Here is a 22,473-nt window from a genome sequence, read left to right as displayed (position 1 = left end):
CTTTGTGCAATCTAAGAATTACACTGTCTCCCCTTTCATTTTATTCATGTAAATAGCAACAAAAATTATATATAATTTATTAAATTAAAATTGTGACGTCGTATTCACTGTGTATGTCCTGCAGGAAACTGACAACAACTTCTTCTTCACTTCAGGGTTTAGGCAATATGCCTGTTCCGTCTTCGCATTTCTAAGACTATCTTTTTCTCGGTCTACCAACGTCTTTCTTCTGAGGACTTGTACTTGTTTTAATGACTGAAATTCCATGTCCTCCTGTACGTTCAAGATGTTGCCTCCATTTCTTCTTCCATTCTTCCACTTTGTCGCTTAAGTTATATATCTCTAACGCTTTTCGTATAGCTTCATTCCTTGTAAGATCCCTTCTTGAGTAACCTTTGACAGATCTTAAAAATCTCATTTCAGCTGATTATATTCTGCTTTGGTTTTCCCTTTGTTCAATCTAAGATTCACCGACATAGAGCAGATTGCTGTATTCTAAAACTTTAATTTTGTATCTTTCCTTGTATTGTTCGTTAAGATTTTATTTATAGTTCCACGCCTGTGCTGAAATTTATTGATGTCATTCTGTACATCTCTATCGTTATTTAATCTGATATCGCAGCCGAAATATATAAACTGGGGAATTAGTCCAGTGGCTTGTCTTCAGTAAAAATTGAAGACCTCGGTGCAAAAAGGGATAGCTTCATTTTTTCTCATAATATATACCAGACACTATAAGGTTTAGAATCTTATCATGCTACGACTTCGGTGGGATAAAGGGATAAATACTAGAGATATCCCTATTTTGTACTGAACATATATGCAATAGTAACATTAATGAACCATCGTCTATGTTCGACATCGGATTTATAAAATGTGAGCTATCCCTTTTTTTACACCGAGGCCTTCAATTTTTGATTGGACTGGATGTTTTCCTTAGTGAGCCATAGCTTTTGTTTTAGTCTTGGGTACATTCAGATTGTAGCTTTTCTTCCTAGCTAATATAATTTTTGCACCGGATGTTGTAACATTTCCAACATTATTTCCGTAATCCACTATATGACATGTTGCACACTCTCTCCATCGTCAGAAATTGACACATGGAGCACCAAAAAATGAAGATTATTTTCTTGGCAACTTGCCAATTAACATATTTTTTTAAATAAATACACTGCCACAATTGTCGTACATGTCTACTACGTTGAGCGGCAATACAAATGCTGGTAGACAATGCATCACTACAGACTCTACGTAAAGATGTGTTTCTCCTTAGATCGAGAATCATGTTAATATGTGTAATCATGTTAATATGTGTTCCTACTTAAAGACTATTAGAGTAGTTCATTCGCTGTTTTTACAATCAGTAGTGGTATGTCCGGGCAAACGTCATAAACTTCATCCTAGAGGCGGCTGGGTTGTTAGAGACACTTCACTTTACGAGTTAAACATATTTAAAAAACTAATTAACATAGAATCGAATTTATCAATTTCTACTGCATCACAATGTCAATGGAATGAATAAGTAAAACATGGGTGAAAATAACGCAGATTCATTTTTATAATCAGCCTAACAAAGACCGAATCATACTTGAACAGAACTGTCCCCGTTATCTGCACTAGTTTTGAAAACGTTCGTTTTGTTCTTTTACAGAAATTTTGAACATCCGATTTAACGTATTCATATGCACACAGAATTGGAAAGTACTTTCTTTGATGTTCAAGTACACTCCGTGCCAGTCATGATGCAGTGAGGCAAAAAACTAATACTGGTATCTTTGGCACACACCTTCAGAAAAATCGACATTCTATTTAAGAATCAATGGTGCCTACGAAAGACCGCCGGGCGCTGTGTAGACTCCATGGATGAATTTTTTTCATCATAGAGTTAATTTCTTTAACAATACGAAACTTTGTGCACAATAAAGAAAGAAAGCGTACGAGTACGAGTATTTTTATCTATAATCGCTGAAACATTTATTCCAATCAATAAATTTTAGCTCTGGTTTGAATTTCAGAGGTACAGCAGCTAATTCCAAATTTGTATTTGAATTTACAGGGTGCGATATCGGCGTATGATAATTCACTGCACAGCACTGAAGTTGGCCGCGTATCTTCAGATACAGAGGAAATTTATTGGTTTTCGACGCCGATCTGAACCATTAATTTCCAGTAATTAACGCTGTCTATCATCTGACTGATAAGTTAGCTGCGTCAGTGTTACCTTTGAAGCAAAATTACCTGAGGGGATTTCTGGAATATGTGTAGTGAGGATGTCTACGATAATGGTTGTGTCATCTAGTGTTGCGTATGTGTTATCAGGGATGAGTATGAAGTGAAGGAAGAGGATAAAGCGAAACCCAATGGCCATAAATGGTCCACTTCTCTCCAATAGCACCAAGTAGGTAGACGAGCTCAACATTCCAATCCAACGAATGGATAATAGACGCATGTGTCTTTACTCATTGATGCACTGGGTGGATGTTTTGCATATAACCTGGTACGTTGGCGCGATGTCCGTTGATCGAGGACCGTATTCCAGAACATCTTCTTCTTCTCCCAGTTAAATAACGTTGATGTAAATGCTTAATTCCATTACCTGGGAATCATGATCAGATAGCCCAACAGGAATCTGGCACACATTAATTTTTTCAGCCTGAGGACTGTCTATAAAGATGTTATCAATCAGTGTCCTACTATTTTTCTGCACACATGTTGGGTAATTGAGTGCTGAAGATAGACTGAAACACCCAAATAATATTTTTAGTTCATATTTCTTGTCCATGTGTTTTAAGAAATCTATATTGAAATCTCCGTAAACTGCTGTTTCTTCTTGTCTGAGAGGTAGCTAAATAATACATCTAGATTTCTCATAAATAGCTGAAAGTCGGCGACCACGATTGTGGAATCATTAAAACGTGCAGTACAGTACGGTAACTGACTGATCATAATGAGCAAGTGTTGGTAGTGTGACAGTTATGAATAACTTATTTGTTTTGTACTGTTAGCAATCATATTTTTTTAAATTTAATGCTCTGCTATGTGTTTCGAGAATATTTGACTCATCAATGATGGTTTTTATTGCAAACATTTAAATATAAAAGTCGCTCAAATAATTTAAAGTTAGCTGTTTGTTAATTTACAAGTTCTGCCTAATAGACACTTAATGCAGTCGCTTCCTGTGATAGAGTGGTGTGAGTGAGTGAGTGAGTGAGTGTGTGTGCGTGTGTGTGAGAGAGAGAGGAGAAGGAAGGGGGGAGAAAATGACGTCCACTATTGTGGTTGTGATAGTAAGCTGTAGCTTGCTGAGTGCATAATTGTCTGTGCTGGGTACATATTTTAGCTTATCAGCGCACACTCCGCTGCAGAGTGAAAATGAATTCTGATATTTTGGCATCTGACGCCAAAATGTCGCAAGGCCGCCGATACCGGCCAGTCTGCAATTGTTGTTTCTGTCCTTCTTGAGATGTTCAGCTATACCTTCTTGATTATGCGGTTGCCTGTGTTGGATGCATAGTGACATTTTGGTAGCTAATGCCAAACTGATTATGAAATATCGTCATGCGTCCAACACAAGTAACTCCACTATGAACAAGATACAGCTTAACATCACAACAGAGGACGTAGTTCTTTGCGCTCCGCACTTCATTTTGTTAAAAGAAGCGATTGCGTCAATATAATATTAGTCAGAGTTTGTAAACTAACAAATACCCAATTTTAAATTACTTTAGCAGCTTTTGCATTCGTATGCATGCAATAAAAAACACTTAAAAACCTGCAAAACGTGCTCGAATCGCGTAGCAATGTATTACACTAAAACATCTGACTGGCGTCAGAGCAAAATAAATAATTAACAATGTAGTAAATTAACAATAAATACATGGTTTACGTGAAGAAGTGTTTATATAGTCGGTTTTTTTCGTAATAATGACGCCTGTTCGCATTTATTTAGGCGTTAATAGAATGCAGTCACTGTAATTTATATTTCGTTAATACCGTAAGCGGTTCAACGTCAATGATCGTTATTTGTGTTAACACTTATTTGCAATGTCTGGAGTACCATGCCTACTGAGTGGCGGAGAATATTCCTTGTCTAAGAACGTATACTGGCTACAGTTGTCGGGAGCCGTTACAATTGTCTTGAATTGGCACAATAGCGTTCTCAGTATCACAATCAGGGCAACGTCTTGACATCAAAAATTTGATATTTTTGTTTTATTTCGTCATTGCCTTAGAAAGCTGTGTTGAGCAAGTATGAGGTCATTCCCTCCAAGAATACTAGAACAGCAGTTAACCTCGATCAGCGGTACAACAAAGCGTGTCTTTTCCTTCTCAGATTCAAGCGAGCGTGAAGTCGAATGCGGAACAAGAGTTAGAAAATCCGTTCACAGCTGCTGCGCTTGCCACGAGAGAAATCGACCTCCCAAAGAGGTATTGTCCTGCATTACTTTAATTAGATATAGCCCATAACGTTAACTTTGTATTTGTTGGCTGACTTGTGTTCTGACAATCGAGTACAAGAACTGCAACACAGATACAGGAAAATACCTAACTTCTCGTGATAACGAGTCATCGAAAGTGGAGAATAATTGATAAATATGTGTCGGAACTAAATATTCGCAGGCAATGATAGCAATTGATATTGCGAAAAGAATGCATTAGAGCAAATACATGATGTATAAGCTCCGTTTGGAAAACGTTTGAAGGTCTCTTCCCTTGATTTGTATCTTTCATTTATAGTGGGACAATCACTAGAAATGTACTAGATTTACAATCCACCGTAACCGTTGTGTGAACTGCGCGTGGACAGAAGAGCTTATGTCGCTGCAGCTACGATCCACACGATAAGAGACACTGGAAGTCAAATAGACGGCTTAGTTACAGGAAGGACAAAATATGTTCACTGCTTTGTTCATCAGTATTTCCTTTACATATGAGAAGAACATATTTAGAGTGGCTTAGCAGCATCTGTGCTCAAAAATGTTAAAATGTGTGTGAGATCTTATGGGACGTAACTGCTAAGGTCATCAGTTCCTAAGCTTACACACTACTTAACCCAAATTATCCTAAGGACAAACACACACACCCATGCCTGAGGGAGGACTCGAACCTCCGCCGGGATCAGCCGCACAGCAACGCCTCAGACCGCTCCGCTAATCCCGCGCGGCTGCATCTGTGCTCTTTCATTTATAAATACTGTGATAACTGTGGCAAAAATAAGGGGCCTCTTGCTTGTTGGCTCTACTTGGCTTTCTTTTCACCAGCTATATCTATATTTTATTCATACCTAGTCGTTTCCCTTTCCCACTCTCATTTGCACGGAAATTTTGTGTTCCGATGACCAATGTCAGCCGCAAGAAGTAAGTTTCAAATCCTTTACTAACCTGACCAAACCCTGAGAAGGAATAAAGGAGAAATGTCATCTACATGAAGTAAATTTTAACTTCTTTATTAATGTCACCGCTCCCTGTGAAATGTTTCCCTAAAAGCGAAGTTCTGCAGCATAAATAATTTGACTTTGTGTTCCTTCTTTACCGTTTTACTCATCATAGATGATTGTTATTTTTATGATTTCAATACCTATTTGTTGTGAATGAAATTTTAATTTCTGCCACTATAGTTTTCGTATTAGATTAGTAGAACGTAAGTGTAACCAGTTCCTAGTGCACTTCTTTGTTGTTTTTTTTTTGCGACCTGTTAAAAATTGTTCTGAACAGTATACGAAGAAATTGGTACATAACTAAATCAATTTTTGTTAAGGGAAATGGTTATGTGAACGACAACGAAAGGCGTTTGACTTTCTGTAATGTTATTCACATTTTACCGATACGTATTCTCACTATCATAATCATTGTCGATTTTTACTCCTGTTTACTCAAACAACAATGAAAGGAGCGTTTCCTAAAAATTAATTTCATGTTTCCCTTCCAGAAATATGTTTAAAGTACGGGTTGATGTGATTGATATGATGACTGAAGAACCCATCACTTGAAAAGTCGCCCTTATCAGCGAATAAGGTACATATTAAGAATTGCAGAAACAAAACACAGTGCCCTAACATGCGTTGACAGTTAGTTACTCGTTGCTGAAAATTTGCCTCACTTCTTGCAACCATTGAAGGCGATATGGCTCTGAGCACTATAGGACTTAACATCTGAGGTCATCAGTCCCCTAGAACTTAGAACTACTTAAACCTAACTAACCGAAGGACATCACACACATCCATGCCCAAGGCAGGATTCGAACCTGCGACCGTAGCAGTCGCGCGGTTCCGGACTGAAGCGCCTAGAAGCAGGCGATATGGGTAGTGATGATTATCACGCAGGATGTTCCAGATCGTCATGTGATTAACACTGACCCTTTTCCCAGTTCTTCTTGTACTAGCTGATGGAGTTTCATCTACAGTACGAAGAACCTGTTCTTCAAGCTCAGGCGTTCGAACACTTCGCGGTCTTGCACCATTTGCCACTCTCTTCTCAAATGAGCCTATCTTTCGCAAGTGTTGGTGGAGTGGTACACACATGGTTGTACAAGATAACTGCCTGCCAGGGTAACGTTCAGCATAAAGTTTACGTGCTGCATCGGCATTCCCATCAGCTAGGCTGTACATGTAACGTATCTGTCATTTGAGACAGTGAATACACTGTTGTGATGTATTGTGAGCATAGCTACTCTAAAACAGAACGTACGACAGTTAAACAAAACGTAACAAGAATCATGACCAACTGGAAACGAAAACATAGCCTGTATAGTACACTAGATGCCTATTTGACATGCCGGCCGGAGTGGCCGAGCGGTTCTGGGCGATACAGTCTGGAACCGCGTGACCGCTACGGTCGCAGGTTCGAATCCTGCCTCGGGCATCGATGTGTGTGATGTCCTTAGGTTAGATAGGTTTAAGTAGTTCTAAGTTCTAGGGGACTGATGACCTCAGAAGTTAAGTCCCATAGTGCTCAGAGCCATTTGAATCATTTTTGCCTATTTGACATCTGTTGCATGCCGATTTCATGATGCTGCAATTTTTAAGGCCAGCATTGTGCAGTACCATGTAAACACTATTGCTGTTTGTAAGGAAATTAATTCTAAGCTCTTCTGTAGGTTGATGCAACATTTGTCCTGAAGTTACGTTGTTAACGCAAGAAATACGATAAGTGGTTTTAAATGTGACAACTGGCCGTGGGCTGGCTTCACCTGTTCGTGCATACGTCCGCAAACACAATGTTTTCTGTACTCGAGACTTCTGAATTCTGAAATTCTGTCGGTTTACGCAAAGCAGCTGTTATGAATTACAGATCTGACATTAATTCTTATGGACGTGTGACGAATTGACAAACGAATCCATGACTGGTCATCGTCTCTTTACGACGTAATATTCAAAGGACAAATCTGTGCAAGGCGAGTTAGAAATGATGTCGCCATGGCTATTAGCAGCGGGAAGCGAGTCTTGCAGACGCAACCGGAGGATTAAGGGTACCGCCCGCCTTCAAGCGTGGTAACAGCAAGCTGGCGGCGCGTGTCCCCTTAGCCGCGTGAGAACCTTCCACTGGTCATCTCTTTTTATCGTTGCCCTCCATCACAGTCTTATCAGGTATTAAGGGCGCCAGCGGTTTATCCTCTGTAGCGGTGCCGATAATCGTTAAATGAAAACAATGGGATTAAAGCTAAGCCTTATTTCTGGAAAACTAACGTATCGATCTCGCGCGTCACACACAATACACCTTAGATTGCACTACAAGGAACAGATGATATTGTTTATAAAGAGCTATCCATTATTTAGAAGGTCACATTGACACAATAAAGGCTCTGATATTTTCTCAAGTGAACGATTTAGAACGTCCTGTATTTCAGCGCTCATTTCCACATAGGAGAACTCCGTTGACAAAACTTCGGAAATTATTCGGGCATATTTTCTGAGTATTTTGGTGCCAAACATCTATTGACTATAGCGCCTCTTTACAGACAATAAAAGTTACGTTTGTTTCTGTGAAAATATATTCACGACAATGGAAAAGTCTGCAGTATGCTATCGTTGGAAAGCACGACTCATAATTCAAAGTAATGCAACAATCCTTGTATGGAAAAGTACTGTGATGTCTCTCTGGAATAGTTCAGTATAGCTCGGTCGTGAAGCTCTTTCACTGCATTCAGTAATCTCATACACGAGGTGCACATCGGCCAACTGCTCTCCACTAAACCTATCCGCATTGCTCAGTATCGCTTTTGATGTGCAGCTAACACTGGATGACTACATGACTACAGTTCACACATAAGTGCCTGGTGGATGGCTCATCAAACCAGTTTCACACTATTTCTCTACTGTTCCACTCTGTAACAGCACACTGAAAAAAAAAAATCTTTCCGTGTAACCTCCTATTTCCCATATTTTATTGTTGTGATCATTTCTCGGTATCTAGGTGGGCGTCGACAAAATATTTTCGAATTCGGAGCAGAACGTTGGAGGTTGAATTTCGTGAAAATATCTCACCACAACGAAAAACGCCTTTGTTTTAATGATTGTCACCCAACTCGCGTATCATATCCGTGACGCTTTCTCCACTATTTCGCGACAGTACGAAACGAGCTGCCCTTCTTTCGGCTTTTTCGATGTCCTCCGTCAATTCTATCTGTTAAGGATCCCATATTGCACCGCAATATAGAGCATAGGACGGACAGGCGTAGTGTAAGGAGTCTCTTTAGTACGCCTGTTGCATCTTGTACGTGTTCTGCCAATAAAACACAGTCTTTGGTTTGCCTTCTCCACAACGTTATCTATGTGATCGTTCCAGCTGAAGTTGTTCGTAATTGTAATTCCTATGTGTTTAGCTGAACGGACAGCCATTATATTTGTGTGATTTATCGTGTAACCTAAATTTAACGGATTCGTTTTAGTATTCATGTGGATGACAACACGCTTCTCATTATTTGAGGTCAATTGTTACTACTGGAAAAACGTACCCAAGATAGAATCGTGCAGTAATGAATACAAGCCTCGAGACGAATAATAAAGTGTGCATTACTTTAGTCAACGGAAAGTACCGTGAGTGAATGGAAAAAGTTTGTTTCCAAAGAAGGTACGGCACACAGCTTATACTGTCAACATTTGCACTGTTGTGCTGATATTTTCAGTGAAATACGGATACAAAGATAAGAAATCAAACGAAATGCAATTACTCTGCAACGAACAGCTGGAGTTCACGGGACACTTATACTAAAATACTCAGAAAATATCCCTGAACGACCTTCGGAATGTTGGTGGAATTCGTTTTCACCTACGTGAAGTCGAGAGACACGTTTTCAACAGACGTTCAGTGATGTGCGCGGATTGGTTTTATACAAGAAACTCAGAAACTTCGTTATAGGGTATTTGAAGTCCTGAGAAGCTGTACGGAGTTTAAACAAAATTATTCGTTAAAACGCTTTTCAACTCTTGATGGATGAAACGCAGCTGATAACTTGCGGGCTTGAGCTGTTGCTCCGGCACACTTTCCACACGATGTTCAATTTAAGTCACAACAAGTTGGTCGTGATGGTGCTGTCCCATAATAGCGAGGTCATCAGACAAATTTCATCTAGGATCTACACTCCTGGAAATGGAAAAAAGAACACATTGACACCGGTGTGTCAGACCCACCATACTTGCTCCGGACACTGCGAGAGGGCTGTACAAGCAATGATCACACGCACGGCACAGCGGACACACCAGGAACCGCGGTGTTGGCCGTCGAATGGCGCTAGCTGCGCAGCATTTGTGCACCGTCGCCGTCAGTGTCAGCCAGTTTGCCGTGGCATACGGAGCTCCATCGCAGTCTTTAACACTGGTAGCATGCCGCGACAGCGTGGACGTGAACCGTATGTGCAGTTGACGGACTTTGAGCGAGGGCGTATAGTGGGCATGCGGGAGGCCGGGTGGACGTACCGCCGAATTGCTCAACACGTGGGGCGTGAGGTCTCCACAGTACATCGATGTTGTCGCCAGTGGTCGGCGGAAGGTGCACGTGCCCGTCGACCTGGGACCGGACCGCAGCGACGCACGGATGCACACCAAGACCGTAGGATCCTACGCAGTGCCGTAGGGGACCGCACCGCCACTTCCCAGCAAATTAGGGACACTGTTGCTCCTGGGGTATCGGCGAGGACCATTCGCAACCGTCTCCATGAAGCTGGGCTACGGTCCCGCACACCGTTAGGCCGTCTTCCGCTCACGCCCCAACATCGTGCAGCCCGCCTCCAGTGGTGTCGCGACAGGCGTGAATGGAGGGACGAATGGAGACGTGTCGTCTTCAGCGATGAGAGTCGCTTCTGCCTTGGTGCCAATGATGGTCGTATGCGTGTTTGGCGCCGTGCAGGTGAGCGCCACAATCAGGACTGCATACGACCGAGGCACACAGGGCCAACACCCGGCATCATGGTGTGGGGAGCGATCTCCTACACTGGCCGTACACCACTGGTGATCGTCGAGGGGACACTGAATAATGCACGGTACATCCAAACCGTCATCGAACCCATCGTTCTACCATTCCTAGACCGGCAAGGGAACTTGCTGTTCCAACAGGACAATGCACGTCCGCATGTATCCCGTGCCACCCAACGTGCTCTAGAAGGTGTAAATCAACTACCCTGGCCAGCAAGATCTCCGGATCTGTCCCCCATTGAGCATGTTTGGGACTGGATGAAGCGTCGTCTCACGCGGTCTGCACGTCCAGCACGAACGCTGGTCCAACTGAGGCGCCAGGTGGAAATGGCATGGCAAGCCGTTCCACAGGACTACATCCAGCATCTCTACGATCGTCTCCATGGGAGAATAGCAGCCTGCATTGCTGCGAAAGGTGGATATACACTGTACTAGTGCCGACATTGTGCATGCTCTGTTGCCTGTGTCTATGTGCCTGTCGTTCTGTCAGTGTGATCATGTGATGTATCTGACCTCAGGAATGTGTCAATAAAGTTTCCCCTTCCTGGGACAATGAATTCACGGTGTTCTTATTTCAATTTCCAGGAGTGTATATAACAGCCTCCTCTCGTCGATGCTTTCATGGAGCCGGCTGGTGAGGTGATACTGTGGCTGCAATTATGCGGCATATTCTTGAGACGCTAGAGCCACCATGTTGTGTCCCCATACAGTGTGATGTTATAATCGCAGTCGGCATTTCTAAGAGCACTTGAAGGGCAGTTCACTGTGACAGCAGAACAGATACCGAACAGTGCTGCAACAAAGTAGACGTATAATACACACCAAATTCCTAACAACCTAACTATTCGCGTCCATTTGTTTCTTAGATCAAAGCACTCAGCGGACATCGCTAAACATATGAAAATTTGTAAGTGGAGTTCTCTTACGCTCTACATGGGTTTCATAGTAGATTAGGCCTAAATTACTTCAGTACCGCATGAAGACGTTCGTTTTATTTTCATAGGCGTAATATAAAATTCGCAATCATTTTACTGCTTGGCTCGGTTGCTTGGATGATAGGTGTTAGGGAAATGTACTCCGGTCCATGAGTTAGGAGAACTACGAAAAAACTTGATCATGGAAACACTGCGAAACTGTACCGAGAGACAACACCGAAACACGCGTTATCTTGAAAGAATAGAAACGAAACGGCTCGCATACTAACGGACGACACGTTGTGTGATATTAGTGCGCAACTATTTTTCGACTATAATCTGTTTCATAAGAATCTCTCAACTCAGTAGCAGCGGACGAGGACTTTACCACAGCTTATCCGGGACACGTCCTGAACCAAGACTGACACAAGAGCAACTAGGCTAAGGCTGCAGATTTGTGTGCTTGCTAGAAGTGACTGCGGCATTCAGATAGATATTGTTTGATGCAACATACTACTGTGTTCGCTCCTTCGATTGTTGAAAGCATATCTGCCTGTCGTTAAACACGACAGTGCTGAGCATCTCCTAAGTTTTTGCCATCCGGAGGAGCGTATGGCACCTTTCCAATAAAGCGCTCGTCTAGAACTCTGGCCGATGATCAACTATCATAAAAACTCGCCGACACGTTTCAAAGCGTTCAGGATCAAATTCGAATGTCGAAATACACTATAAAACTGGTGCGAACACATCAAGATATAGAAATAAATGTTAACTCAGGGGTAACAAATATCATTTTAACGAAAGGTGGGTCCTGATTGAGCAGACAGAGCGACTCCAGTCAATAACAAGCATCTGGATTTTGATCGCAAGCAGTGAACGAAGTAGTTACTTATGTTCAACACGTTGTGTAGTTTAACTTAATAAGAAGAGTCAAGTGCTGGTGACTGGGGAAGCTGGTACTGCTGAGAGGTGTGAATTTATAATGCGTGACTTTCACCGTGATACGAATGTCAAAGGTGGATTGAGGAGCAACATAATCACATATCCGAAATTAACAAAAAGTCTTACAGCGAAAGAGGAAACGAAATTTCTGAATGAATGAAGCAGTGTGTGTCGATACACTTGCCGGTCAAAACAGTAGAACGAATAATCTTCTCACCCTTTTTAATGCAGTTGATAATCTATAGGAAAATTTTAGGTTTACCTCTAAGGACACGATTCAGGATCAAAATTATAAGTGTAGAACGGAGGCACGAGTAAATTAGGTACTTACTAAGAGCGAATAACTTCTAAACAAAGGTAATATTTACACACATGAAAAAGAATTTGCAACACCTCGGTTCCGAGTGTTCCAGAACCTGTACAGAAAATTGGAATAGAGATGAACATAAACATCATTTCCGCCCTTTTTATTGCTCAAGAAAACCACACATTGCATGTTGTACCACCATACAACGAGACCTTCAGAGGTGGTGGTCCAGATTGCTGTACACACCGGTACCTCTAATAACCAGTAGCACGTCCTCTTGAATTGATGCGTGCCAGTATTCGTCGTGGCATACTATCCATAAGTTCATCAAGGCACTGTTGATCCAGACTGTATCACTCCTCAACGGCGATTCGGCGTAGATCCCTCAGAATGGTTGGTGGGTCACGTTGTCCATAAACAGCCCTTTTCAATCTATCCCAGGCATGTCTGATAGAGTTCATGTCTGGAGAACATGCTGCCCGCTGTAGTCAAGCGATGTCGTTATCCTGAAGGAAGTCATTCACAAGATATGCACGTTGGAGGCGCTAATTGTCGTCCATGAAGACGAATCCGAATGACTCGACAATATACTGCCGATAAAAGAAGACTGTATACATGGAAAAAGCCTGGAGATACTGAGAGGTTTCAGATAGATTATATAATGGTAAGACAGAGATTTAGGAACCAGGTTTTAAATTGTAAGACATTTCCAGGGGCAGATGTGGATTCTGACCACAATCTATTGGTTATGAACTGTAGAGTAAAACGAAGAAACTGCAAAAAGGTGGGAATTTAAGGAAATGGGACCTGGATGAACTGAAAGAACCAGAGATTGTGGAGAGTTTCAGGGAGAGCATAAGGGAACAATTGACAACAATGGGGGAAACAAATGCAGTAGAAGAAGAATGGGTAGCTTTGAGGGATGAAGTAGTGAAGTCAGCAGAGAATCAAGTAGGAAAAAAGACGAGGGCTAGTAGAAATCCATGGGTAACAGAAGAAATATTGAATTTAATTGATGAAAGGAGAAAATATAAAAATGCAGTAAACGAAGCAGGCAAAAAGGAATACAAACGTCTCAAAAATGAGATCGACAGGAAGTGCAAAATGGTTAAGCAGGGGGCTAGAGGACAAATGTAAGGATGTAGAGGCTTATCTCACTAGGGGTAATATAGATACTGCCTACAGGAAAATTAAAGAGACCTTTGGAGAGAAGAGAACCACTTGTATGAATATCAAGAGCTCAGATGGCAACCCAGTTCTAAGCAAAGAAGGGAAGGCAGAAAGGTGGAAGGGGTATATAGAGGGTCTATACAAGGGCGATGTACTTGAGGACAATATTTTGGAAATGGAAGAGGATGTAGATGAAGATGAAATGGGAGATATGATACTGCGTGATGACTTTGACAGAGCACTGAAAGACCTGAGTCGAAACAAGGTCCCTGGAGTAGACAACATTCCATTAGAACTACTGACAGCCTTGGGAGAGCCAGTTCTGACAAAACTCTACCATCTGGTGAGCAAGATGTATGAGACAGGCGAAATACCCTCAGACTTCAAAAAGAATATAATAATTCCAATCCCAAAGAAAGCAGGTGTTGACAGATGTGAAAATTACCGAACTATCAGTTTAATAAGTCACGGCTGCAAAATACTAACGCGAATTCTTTACAGACGAATGGAAAAACTGGTAGAAGCCGACCTCGGGGAAGATCAGTTTGGATTCCGTAGAAATATCGGAACACGTGAGGCAATACTGACCTTACGACTTATCTTAGAAGCTAGATTAAGGAAAGGCAAACCTACGTCTCTAGCATTTGTAGACTTAGAGAAAGCTTTTGACAATGTTGACTGGAATACGCTCTTTCAAATTCTGAAGGTGGCAGGGGTAAAATACAGGGAGCGAAAGGCTATTTACAATTTGTACAGAAACCAGATGGCAGTTATAAGAGTCGAGGGACACGAAAGGGAAGCTGTGGTTGGGAAGGGAGTGAGACAGGGTTGTAGCCTCTCCCCGATGTTATTCAATCTGTATATTGAGCAAGCAGTGAAGAAAACAAAAGAAAAATTCGGAGTAGGAATTAAAATCCATGGAGAAGAAATAAAAACTTTGAGGTTCGCCGATGAAATTGTAATTCTGTCAGAGACAGCAAAGGACTTGGAAGAGCAGTTGAACGGAATGGACAGTGTCTTGAAAGGAGGATATAAGATGAACATCAACAAAAGCAAAACGAGGATAATGGAATGTAGTCGAATTAAGTCAGGTGATGCTGAGGGAATTAGATTAGGAAATGAGACACTTAAAGTAGTAAAGGAGTTTTGCTATTTGGGGAGCAAAATAACTGATGATGGTCGAAGTAGAGAGGATATAAAATGAAGACTGGCAATGGCAAGGAAAGCGTTTCTGAAGAAGAGAAATTTGTTAACATCGAGTATAGATTTAAGTGTCAGGAAGTCGTTTCTGAAAGTATTTGTATGGAGTGTAGCCATGTATGGAAGTGAAACATGGACGATAAATATTTTGGACAAGAAGAGAATAGAATCTTTCTAAATGTGGTGCTACAGAAGAATGCTGAAGATTATATGGGTAGATCACATAACTAATGGGGAAGTGTTGAATATGATTGGGGAGAAGAGAAGTTTGTGGCACAACTTGACTAGAAGACGGGATCGGTTGGTAGGACATGTTCTGAGGCATCAAGGGATCACCAGTTTAGTATTGGAGGGCAGTGTGGAGGGTAAAAATGGTAGAGGGAGGCCAAGAGACGAATACACTAAGCAGATTCAGAAGGATGTAGGTTGCAGTAGATACTGCGAGATGAAGAAGCTTGCACAGGATAGAGTAGCATGGAGAGCTGCATCAAACCAGTCTCAGGACTGAAGACCACAACAACAACAACATGGTTGCACTATCGGTCGGAGGATGGCTTCACGTATCGTACAGCCGTTACGGCGTCTTCCGTGACCACCAGCGGCGTACGTCGGTCTCACATAATGCCACCCCAAAACATCAGGGTAGTTCCACCTTGCTGCACTAGCTGGACAATGTGTCTAAGGCGTTCAGCCTGACCGCATTGCCCCCAAACACATCTCCGACGATTGTTAGGTTGAAGGCATATGCGACACTCATCGGTGAAGAGAACGTGATGCCAATCCTGAGCGGTTCATTCGGCGTGTTGTTGGGTCCATCTGTACCGCGCTGCATAGTGTCCTGGTTGCAAAGATGGACATCGCCATGGACGACGGGAGTGAAGTTGCGCATCATGCAGCCTATTGCGCACAGTTTCAGCCGTAACGCGACGTCCAGTGGCTGCACGAAAAGCATTATCAGCATGGTGGCTTTGCTGTCAGAGTTCCTCCGAGCCATAATCCGTAGATAGCGGTCATCCACTGCAGAAATAGCCTTTGGGCGGTCTGAGCGAGGCATGTCATCGACATTTCCTGTCTCTTTGTACCTCCTCCATGTCCGAACTACATCGCTTTGGTTGAGTCCGAGACGCCTGGACACTTCCCTTGTTGAAAGCCCTTCCTGGCAGAAAGTAACAATGTGGACGCGATCGAAAAGCGGTATTGACCGTCTAGGCATAGTTGAACTACAGACCACACGAGCCGCGTACCACCTTCCTGGTAAAATGACTGGAACTGATCGGCTGTCCGGCCACCTCCGTCTAACAGGCGCTGCTCATGCCTGGTTGTTTACATGTTTGGGAGGATTTAATGACATCTCTGAATAGTCAAGGGGACTGTGTCTGTGATACAACATCCACAGTCAACGTCTGTCTTCAGGAGTTCTGGGCACCGGGCTGATGCAAAACTAGTTTTGATGTGTGCATAAATACGAGCGTAATTCGAGGAACATCTCTCGTATTGAAAGCTGAAGATGCTCTGATATTATTCTTGTTATAAAAATTGTAGTTTGCGCTATTTAAATTCTAATTATGCATTATAAGCTGATAATTTGGAATAAAATCAATAGTCGTCACGAGATTTAAAACAGGATAGCTCAAGGCTCTACTAATTTATAATCGATTAACTGCACAGACCATGGAATTAGAAACAAAATTAATTTGGCAGAAACATTTTTCTCCTGCTAGTTAGTCGTCACTTGGTTCATCAAGAAGACTTTGCGTACAACTGTGTACATTGAAACATTCAGAAATTATTTTAAGTGAAAAAGCCAACTCCAGTGGTCACACAATCACAAAGGAAGCGTGTTTGTTTAACAAACCTAACAGACACAGAGTTTCATTCATTACTTTTCTGGCTTCACAAGATACACTATAAATAAAAAAGCACGTCATTCATCATCAACATCATTAGTAACTCGACATCCACTACAAGATATAGATTTTTTCAGACATTGTGGACCTCAGCCATTGCTATCCATGCCTCTTATGCACATCATCTACCAGTACCCCCCTTATTAATGGGTCACCGTCTCCGTCTATCCTTATTTCTTGGAATCCAGCCTAGAACCTCTTTAGACCATCTTTCAAATACACTATCTGATCAAAAGTATACGGACATCCTATGCAATGCAGAATTGGCCACTAGACGCCACTAGAGGCGGACCCACGCGTGTTAAAGGAGACAGGGAGTACTACTTGGTCAGTGGAGAAGCAGTAAAAGCAGAACGGAGAGGCAGGACAGCTCAGTGACTCCGAACGTGGACTGGTCACTGGATGTTACCTGAGTAACAAATTCATCACGGTTATTTCAACCCCTTTAAAGCTGCCGAAATCGACTGTTGGTGATGTGATTGTGAAGTGGAAACGCGAAGGAACAACCTTAATTAAACTAAGACCACACAGACCTCACGTACTGAAAAAGACCATTGAGTGTTCCGGAGGTAGGTAAAAAAATTTCATAAAATCAACAGAAGGAACCACTCGTGAGTTCCACACTGCTACCAGCACTCCATCTAGCGCACTGTCTCTGTGAACGGAATGGGGAACAGTGGTCGAGCAACTCCTCACAAGCCACACGTTTCTACAGTCAGTGCCACGCGACGCTTAAGGCGTTATAAAGAGCGATGTCACTGGTTAGTGAATGACAGGAAACGATTGATTTGGAGTGACGAAACACAGTATATCCGATGGAAGCGTTTGCGTTTGGCAAATTCCTGGGGAACGTTATCTTCTATTATATGTAGTGCCAACAGTGAAGTGCGGATGAGATGGTGTTACAGTGTGGGGTATTTTTCGTGGTCAGAGAGTGGTCCTCTTTGTTTAAGAAAACGCGTAATGAGAAAGAATAAAAAAAACACTCATTTTATAGCATTGTGTACTACGTACGGTAGAGGAACAGTTGGGAGACGATGATTATTTATATCAGCATGAAAATACTGCCTGTCATAAAACAGCATCTGTGAGACAACGCTTTGTTGACAGTAACAGTTCGAAATGGACTGGCCCGCCTGGAGTCCCGACCTGATACCCATGAAACGCCTTTGAGATTAGTCAGAATGTCGACTTTGCTCTAAAATCCAGCGTCCAACAGTTCTGCCTTCTCTGGTTTCGGCTCTTGAGGAAGAATGGGTTACCATTCCTCCACAAACAGTCACTCATTGAAAGTGTCCCCAGCAGAGTTCAAGCCATCACGAAGGAGCTGGGTGGACACATCCTATATTAATGTTCATTAATAGGTGTGCGGATACTTCTGATCATATAGTGTATATGCATAGCTAAATGTTTCGTCCATCTCCATTTCTTTTTCATTAAAGTGTTAATTACGTCTTCCACTCCACTGTGTCCCCTGATCTACTTCTTTGTTTTATGGTGTTTCCTTGTAATTCCTCAACATTCCTCTTTGCATTGCTCGCTGCATGATAGGTTTTCTCAAAAACGTTCAATCACTGGTATAAGTTACAAATGGTAATGTACACTGACTTAAGCTTTCCTCTGAAGACACATTTGAAGCCTGGTTTTGAAAACTCTGTTTAAATTATGAAAAGCAGTCCAGGTCATTTTTTATCTCTTGTTTATTTCTTTTTACGATTATCTATTCGTCGTATTAAACTGCCTTAAATACAAATACTTGTCGACTGGTTTTATAAATTCACTGATAATTATAGATTTTATTTTCTATGTGTTGATGGTACATCATTTTCGAATTATTACAATTTATTTTTAGACTTACTTTTACATTTTCTCTTTTGCAACATCCTCAATTAAATACCATACCGGCTTATTCAGCTTGCGTAAAGATGATCGCTTGACCGGTACTGATTATCTATCAATAAATATACGAGGGGCATTTGAAAAGTCCGTGCAAAGTCCGAGAGATGGTACCACCGGTGCGTATCGAGGTCATATTTAGTTAGTAGCATCTTTGGAAAGAACGCACACCAAGTTTCAGCCATATTGGTCTATTTCTTCGTGTTTGGCATTCGTGTGAAACAAGGAAGTCGAGTGACTGTCAAAAAATGGACGAAAAAGAATTTCGTGTTGTGATTAAACATTACTTTATGAAAGACAAAACGCCCCAGGAGACTAAAGAGAAGCTTCATAAACATTACCGTGACTCTGCACCTTCGATTAGAACAGTTTATAAGTGGTTTCAAAATTTTCGGAGTAGCCATATGGGCACTAGTGATGCTGAACGTTCTGGACGCCCTGTGGAGGTTACGACTCCAGAAATCATTGATAAAATCCATGATATGGTGATGATGGATGACAGAAGAGTTAAGGTGCATGAGATTGCTAGTGCTGTGGGCATCTCGAATGAACGGGTGCATAATATTTTGCATTAACCTTTGGACATGAGAAAGCTATCCGCAAGATGGGTTCCGCGATTGCTCACGCTTGACCAAAAACGGAATCATGTGAAGTGTTGCAAGTATGGTTTGCAGCTGTTCAGGAGGTATCCACAAGACTTAAGCGTCGTTTCGTCGCTGTAGATGAAACATTGATACATTACTATACTCCTGAGACCAAACAACAATCTAAACAACGGGTTATCAAGGGAGAATCTGCACCAAAAAAGGCGAAGACCATTCCTTCGATCAGAAAGGTTATGGCGACCGTCTTTTGGGATTCACAAGGGATAATCCTCATCGACTATCTTGAAAAGGGTAAAACTATCACAGGTGCATATTATTCATCGTTACTGGACCGTTTGAAAACCGAGCTGAAGAAAAACGCTGGCGATTGGACCGCAAAAAGTCCTTTTCCATCACGACAATGCACCAGCACACACCGCAGCAGTTGCGGTCGCAAAATTAATGCAAATAGGATTCCAACTCGTTTCACATCGTCCCTATTCTCCAGACCTGGCTCCCTCGGACTACTATCTGTTCCCCAATTTGAAGAAATGACTGGCAGGACAAAGATTTTATTCAAACGAGGAGTTGATTGCAGCAACTTATAGCTATTTTGCAGACTTGGACAATTCTTATTATTCGGAAGGGATCAACAAATTAGAACAGCGTTGTGTATAAGTCTAAAAGGAGCCTATGTCGAAAAATAAAAAAGGTTTACCCCAAACGCATAAGTAGTTTTTATTTTTGCACGGACTTTTCAAACGCCGCTTGTACACTGCACGACAGAAAAGTGAAGCACTCAGAAGATATGGCCGAATGTCATCTAACTTCGTACACGTACACACCATCAGTGGATATGTAAATGATCAGAGTGCAGATCTCTGTGTCAGGTAGAATGGTCACCAGTGCACATTAGTGGTGTCCCTGTTTAATGTTGTTACTTGGCTTTTTAGGGTATGTAAGGAGCGTGAATAGCGTCAGATGCTGAGGATCATTCTGAACGACAGGGAGGTGCTGTGTACTTGTTTGAGACAGCATTATCAGCACGTGACAGAGTTTGAAAGGGGCCCTGTTATGGGTGTCCATTTAGTTGGCTGACCGAATGATGCAAAATCCAGATTTTTCGTGCTTTCGGATGTGACAGTGGCCCGATGTTGCACTAAACGGCGACTTGAGGGCAAACATTCATGAAAGTTCTGATCGACCACGTCTGACCATCACTGGGGAGGATCTTCGTTTTGTGATACAATGATATGGAAATCCCTTCACATCTGTGTCTGCCGTCCCAGAACAAGTACAGTAATTGACTCCCTGCAACATTCTGTGCCACGCTGTACCACTGGTTGGAGAGCAGCAGGAGGCAGACTAGGAAATTACGATCTCATGCATATGTATGAATGCATGCTTTCGCGGCTATATCCGTTAATAAAACAGTCTCGGGTTTCAAGCCGCGTCAAGTGGTTTACTGCCCACGAGCTTTCGGCGAAGACATTCTCTGCCATTGTCAATTGGACGACTGTCGTGTGGTTGTCATTGCCGTGCTTATATAGCAGCGCCGTCGCTCGTGACGTCACTGGTGCTCCACTTGACGCGGCTTGAAACCCGAGAATGTTTTATTAACCTCATGCATAGGCTGCCGTTAACACCACAACAAGAACGGTTGCGTTTGGAGTGGTGCCATGATAGGGAAGCATGTACTGCTGATAAATGGCGTCGCACTACGTTCAGCGCTGAGTCTGTTCTGCACAATCCCAGATGACGTCCGTCGGCGAGTATGACGTCGGCGTTGACCTAGGGAGAGAACCCATTCCTCCAGTATTTTTGGCGATACACAGCATTGTTACTCTTGGCGTGATGGTGTGGGGAGCTATCGAGTATGATTTCAAGTCAGGGCTGATAGTGACTGTTTAAACTCTGACACCAGAACTGTATATCAAGGACATCCTGGGTATTCATGTGTAACCTCTCATGCGACGATACATGGGGCCATTTTCCAACAGGACAGTACTCACACACACATGGCACGTGTCTCTATGAACTGTCTGCGTGATTTTGATGTAGTACCAAGACTTGCAAATCCCCAGATCTGTAGCGAATAGAATATTTGTGGGGCCAGACTGGACGTTAACTCTTTCCAAGTGCCCGTTGCCAGACTGTCAAGGACCGGTTACAACAGCTGTGAGGCAGCTTGCCTGAAGAGAGGATCCAGCGGTTTTATGACATCATTCCCAACCGAATCAGTGCATGCAGCCACGTCAGAGGGGGTGCAATCTTATAAGTGGGCTCGTAGTGCCAAGTTATCCGTCTATTTAATTTGATTTTGTAATCATCGAAGTATCTTCATATACGCTGAAAACTCATGAAGTTTCGTTTCGTTTTTTCTATCCACTTCCGGGTCCTTCAAGTATTCGTCAGACTGTGTGCACTACTACAGCTTTTGGTGGTTGGATGATGCCGTTCTTTAAACTTTCTAGCTGTTTATACGAGTGACTCAATAAATATTTACAGTCCACCCGGAAATACCTTCGATTTTGTGCTTTATAGTTTCGATGATTTTTCGTTCCTGATTTACTTTCAAAAGGAAATTATTGGATCACACATCGATGCTAATAGTGTACAGGTGCATAATATTCACTGTACAACACTGGCAACGCGATGGAACCATGAATAAACGAACAAAAATCCTTGTCGTACACGTGGAATTACGAATATGTACACCCACAGTCAGAAGAAAATCGCATCAGCGCACGTAATTAGTTATGATCTACCTCCACGAAATACAGTGAGACTTGTTAGTTGCTGGCTTAGATCTCCAAGTATCAAATTCTGGAATGGTAACTGACTTAGCTTCAATTTTCACAGTGTGAAGAACTTCATGCAATTACATAATCGATTACACCGGTCTTATGTTTGCGAGAACTGTGTTAGATAACCACACCGTTAGTATTTAAGTGGCAATTAGACTTTAGACTACTTAATCTTGCGCTTTGCAGTGCTGGGCTGAGTTAGTTTAACGCTCGGTTCCTGTAATGAGGCACACCACACCTTCTTCATCCCACGAGCCGGAGTCCTCGGCTCGCCTGCGGTTGTGCATGAGGCGGCGAGCCTAGTGCTGCGGCACCTGTGAAAACAACGCGAAAACAGT

General features: G+C 42.4%; 1 protein-coding gene across 3 annotated transcripts in view; it reads right to left on the bottom strand.

Moving 5' to 3' along the window:
• LOC126259584 (peptide transporter family 1-like) overlaps positions 1–22,473 on the bottom strand; it is a 422,849-nt gene that overhangs the window by 308,134 nt on the left and 92,242 nt on the right. The window contains exon 2 of one of the 3 annotated variants that reach the window (XM_049956494.1): positions 22,374–22,449. The exons of the other annotated variants lie outside the window; for them this stretch is intronic. Coding sequence (XP_049812451.1) covers positions 22,374–22,422 — 49 coding nt within the window. The 5' untranslated portion in view covers positions 22,423–22,449. The remainder of the gene's footprint in view (positions 1–22,373; positions 22,450–22,473) is intronic. 3 annotated transcript variants of the gene reach the window in all.

This window comes from Schistocerca nitens, chromosome 5, assembly GCF_023898315.1.
Source record: "Schistocerca nitens isolate TAMUIC-IGC-003100 chromosome 5, iqSchNite1.1, whole genome shotgun sequence".
Taxonomy (NCBI): domain Eukaryota; kingdom Metazoa; phylum Arthropoda; class Insecta; order Orthoptera; family Acrididae; genus Schistocerca; species Schistocerca nitens.
Note: the sequence above shows the minus strand (reverse complement) of the source record. Positions and strands in the feature narration are given on the sequence as shown.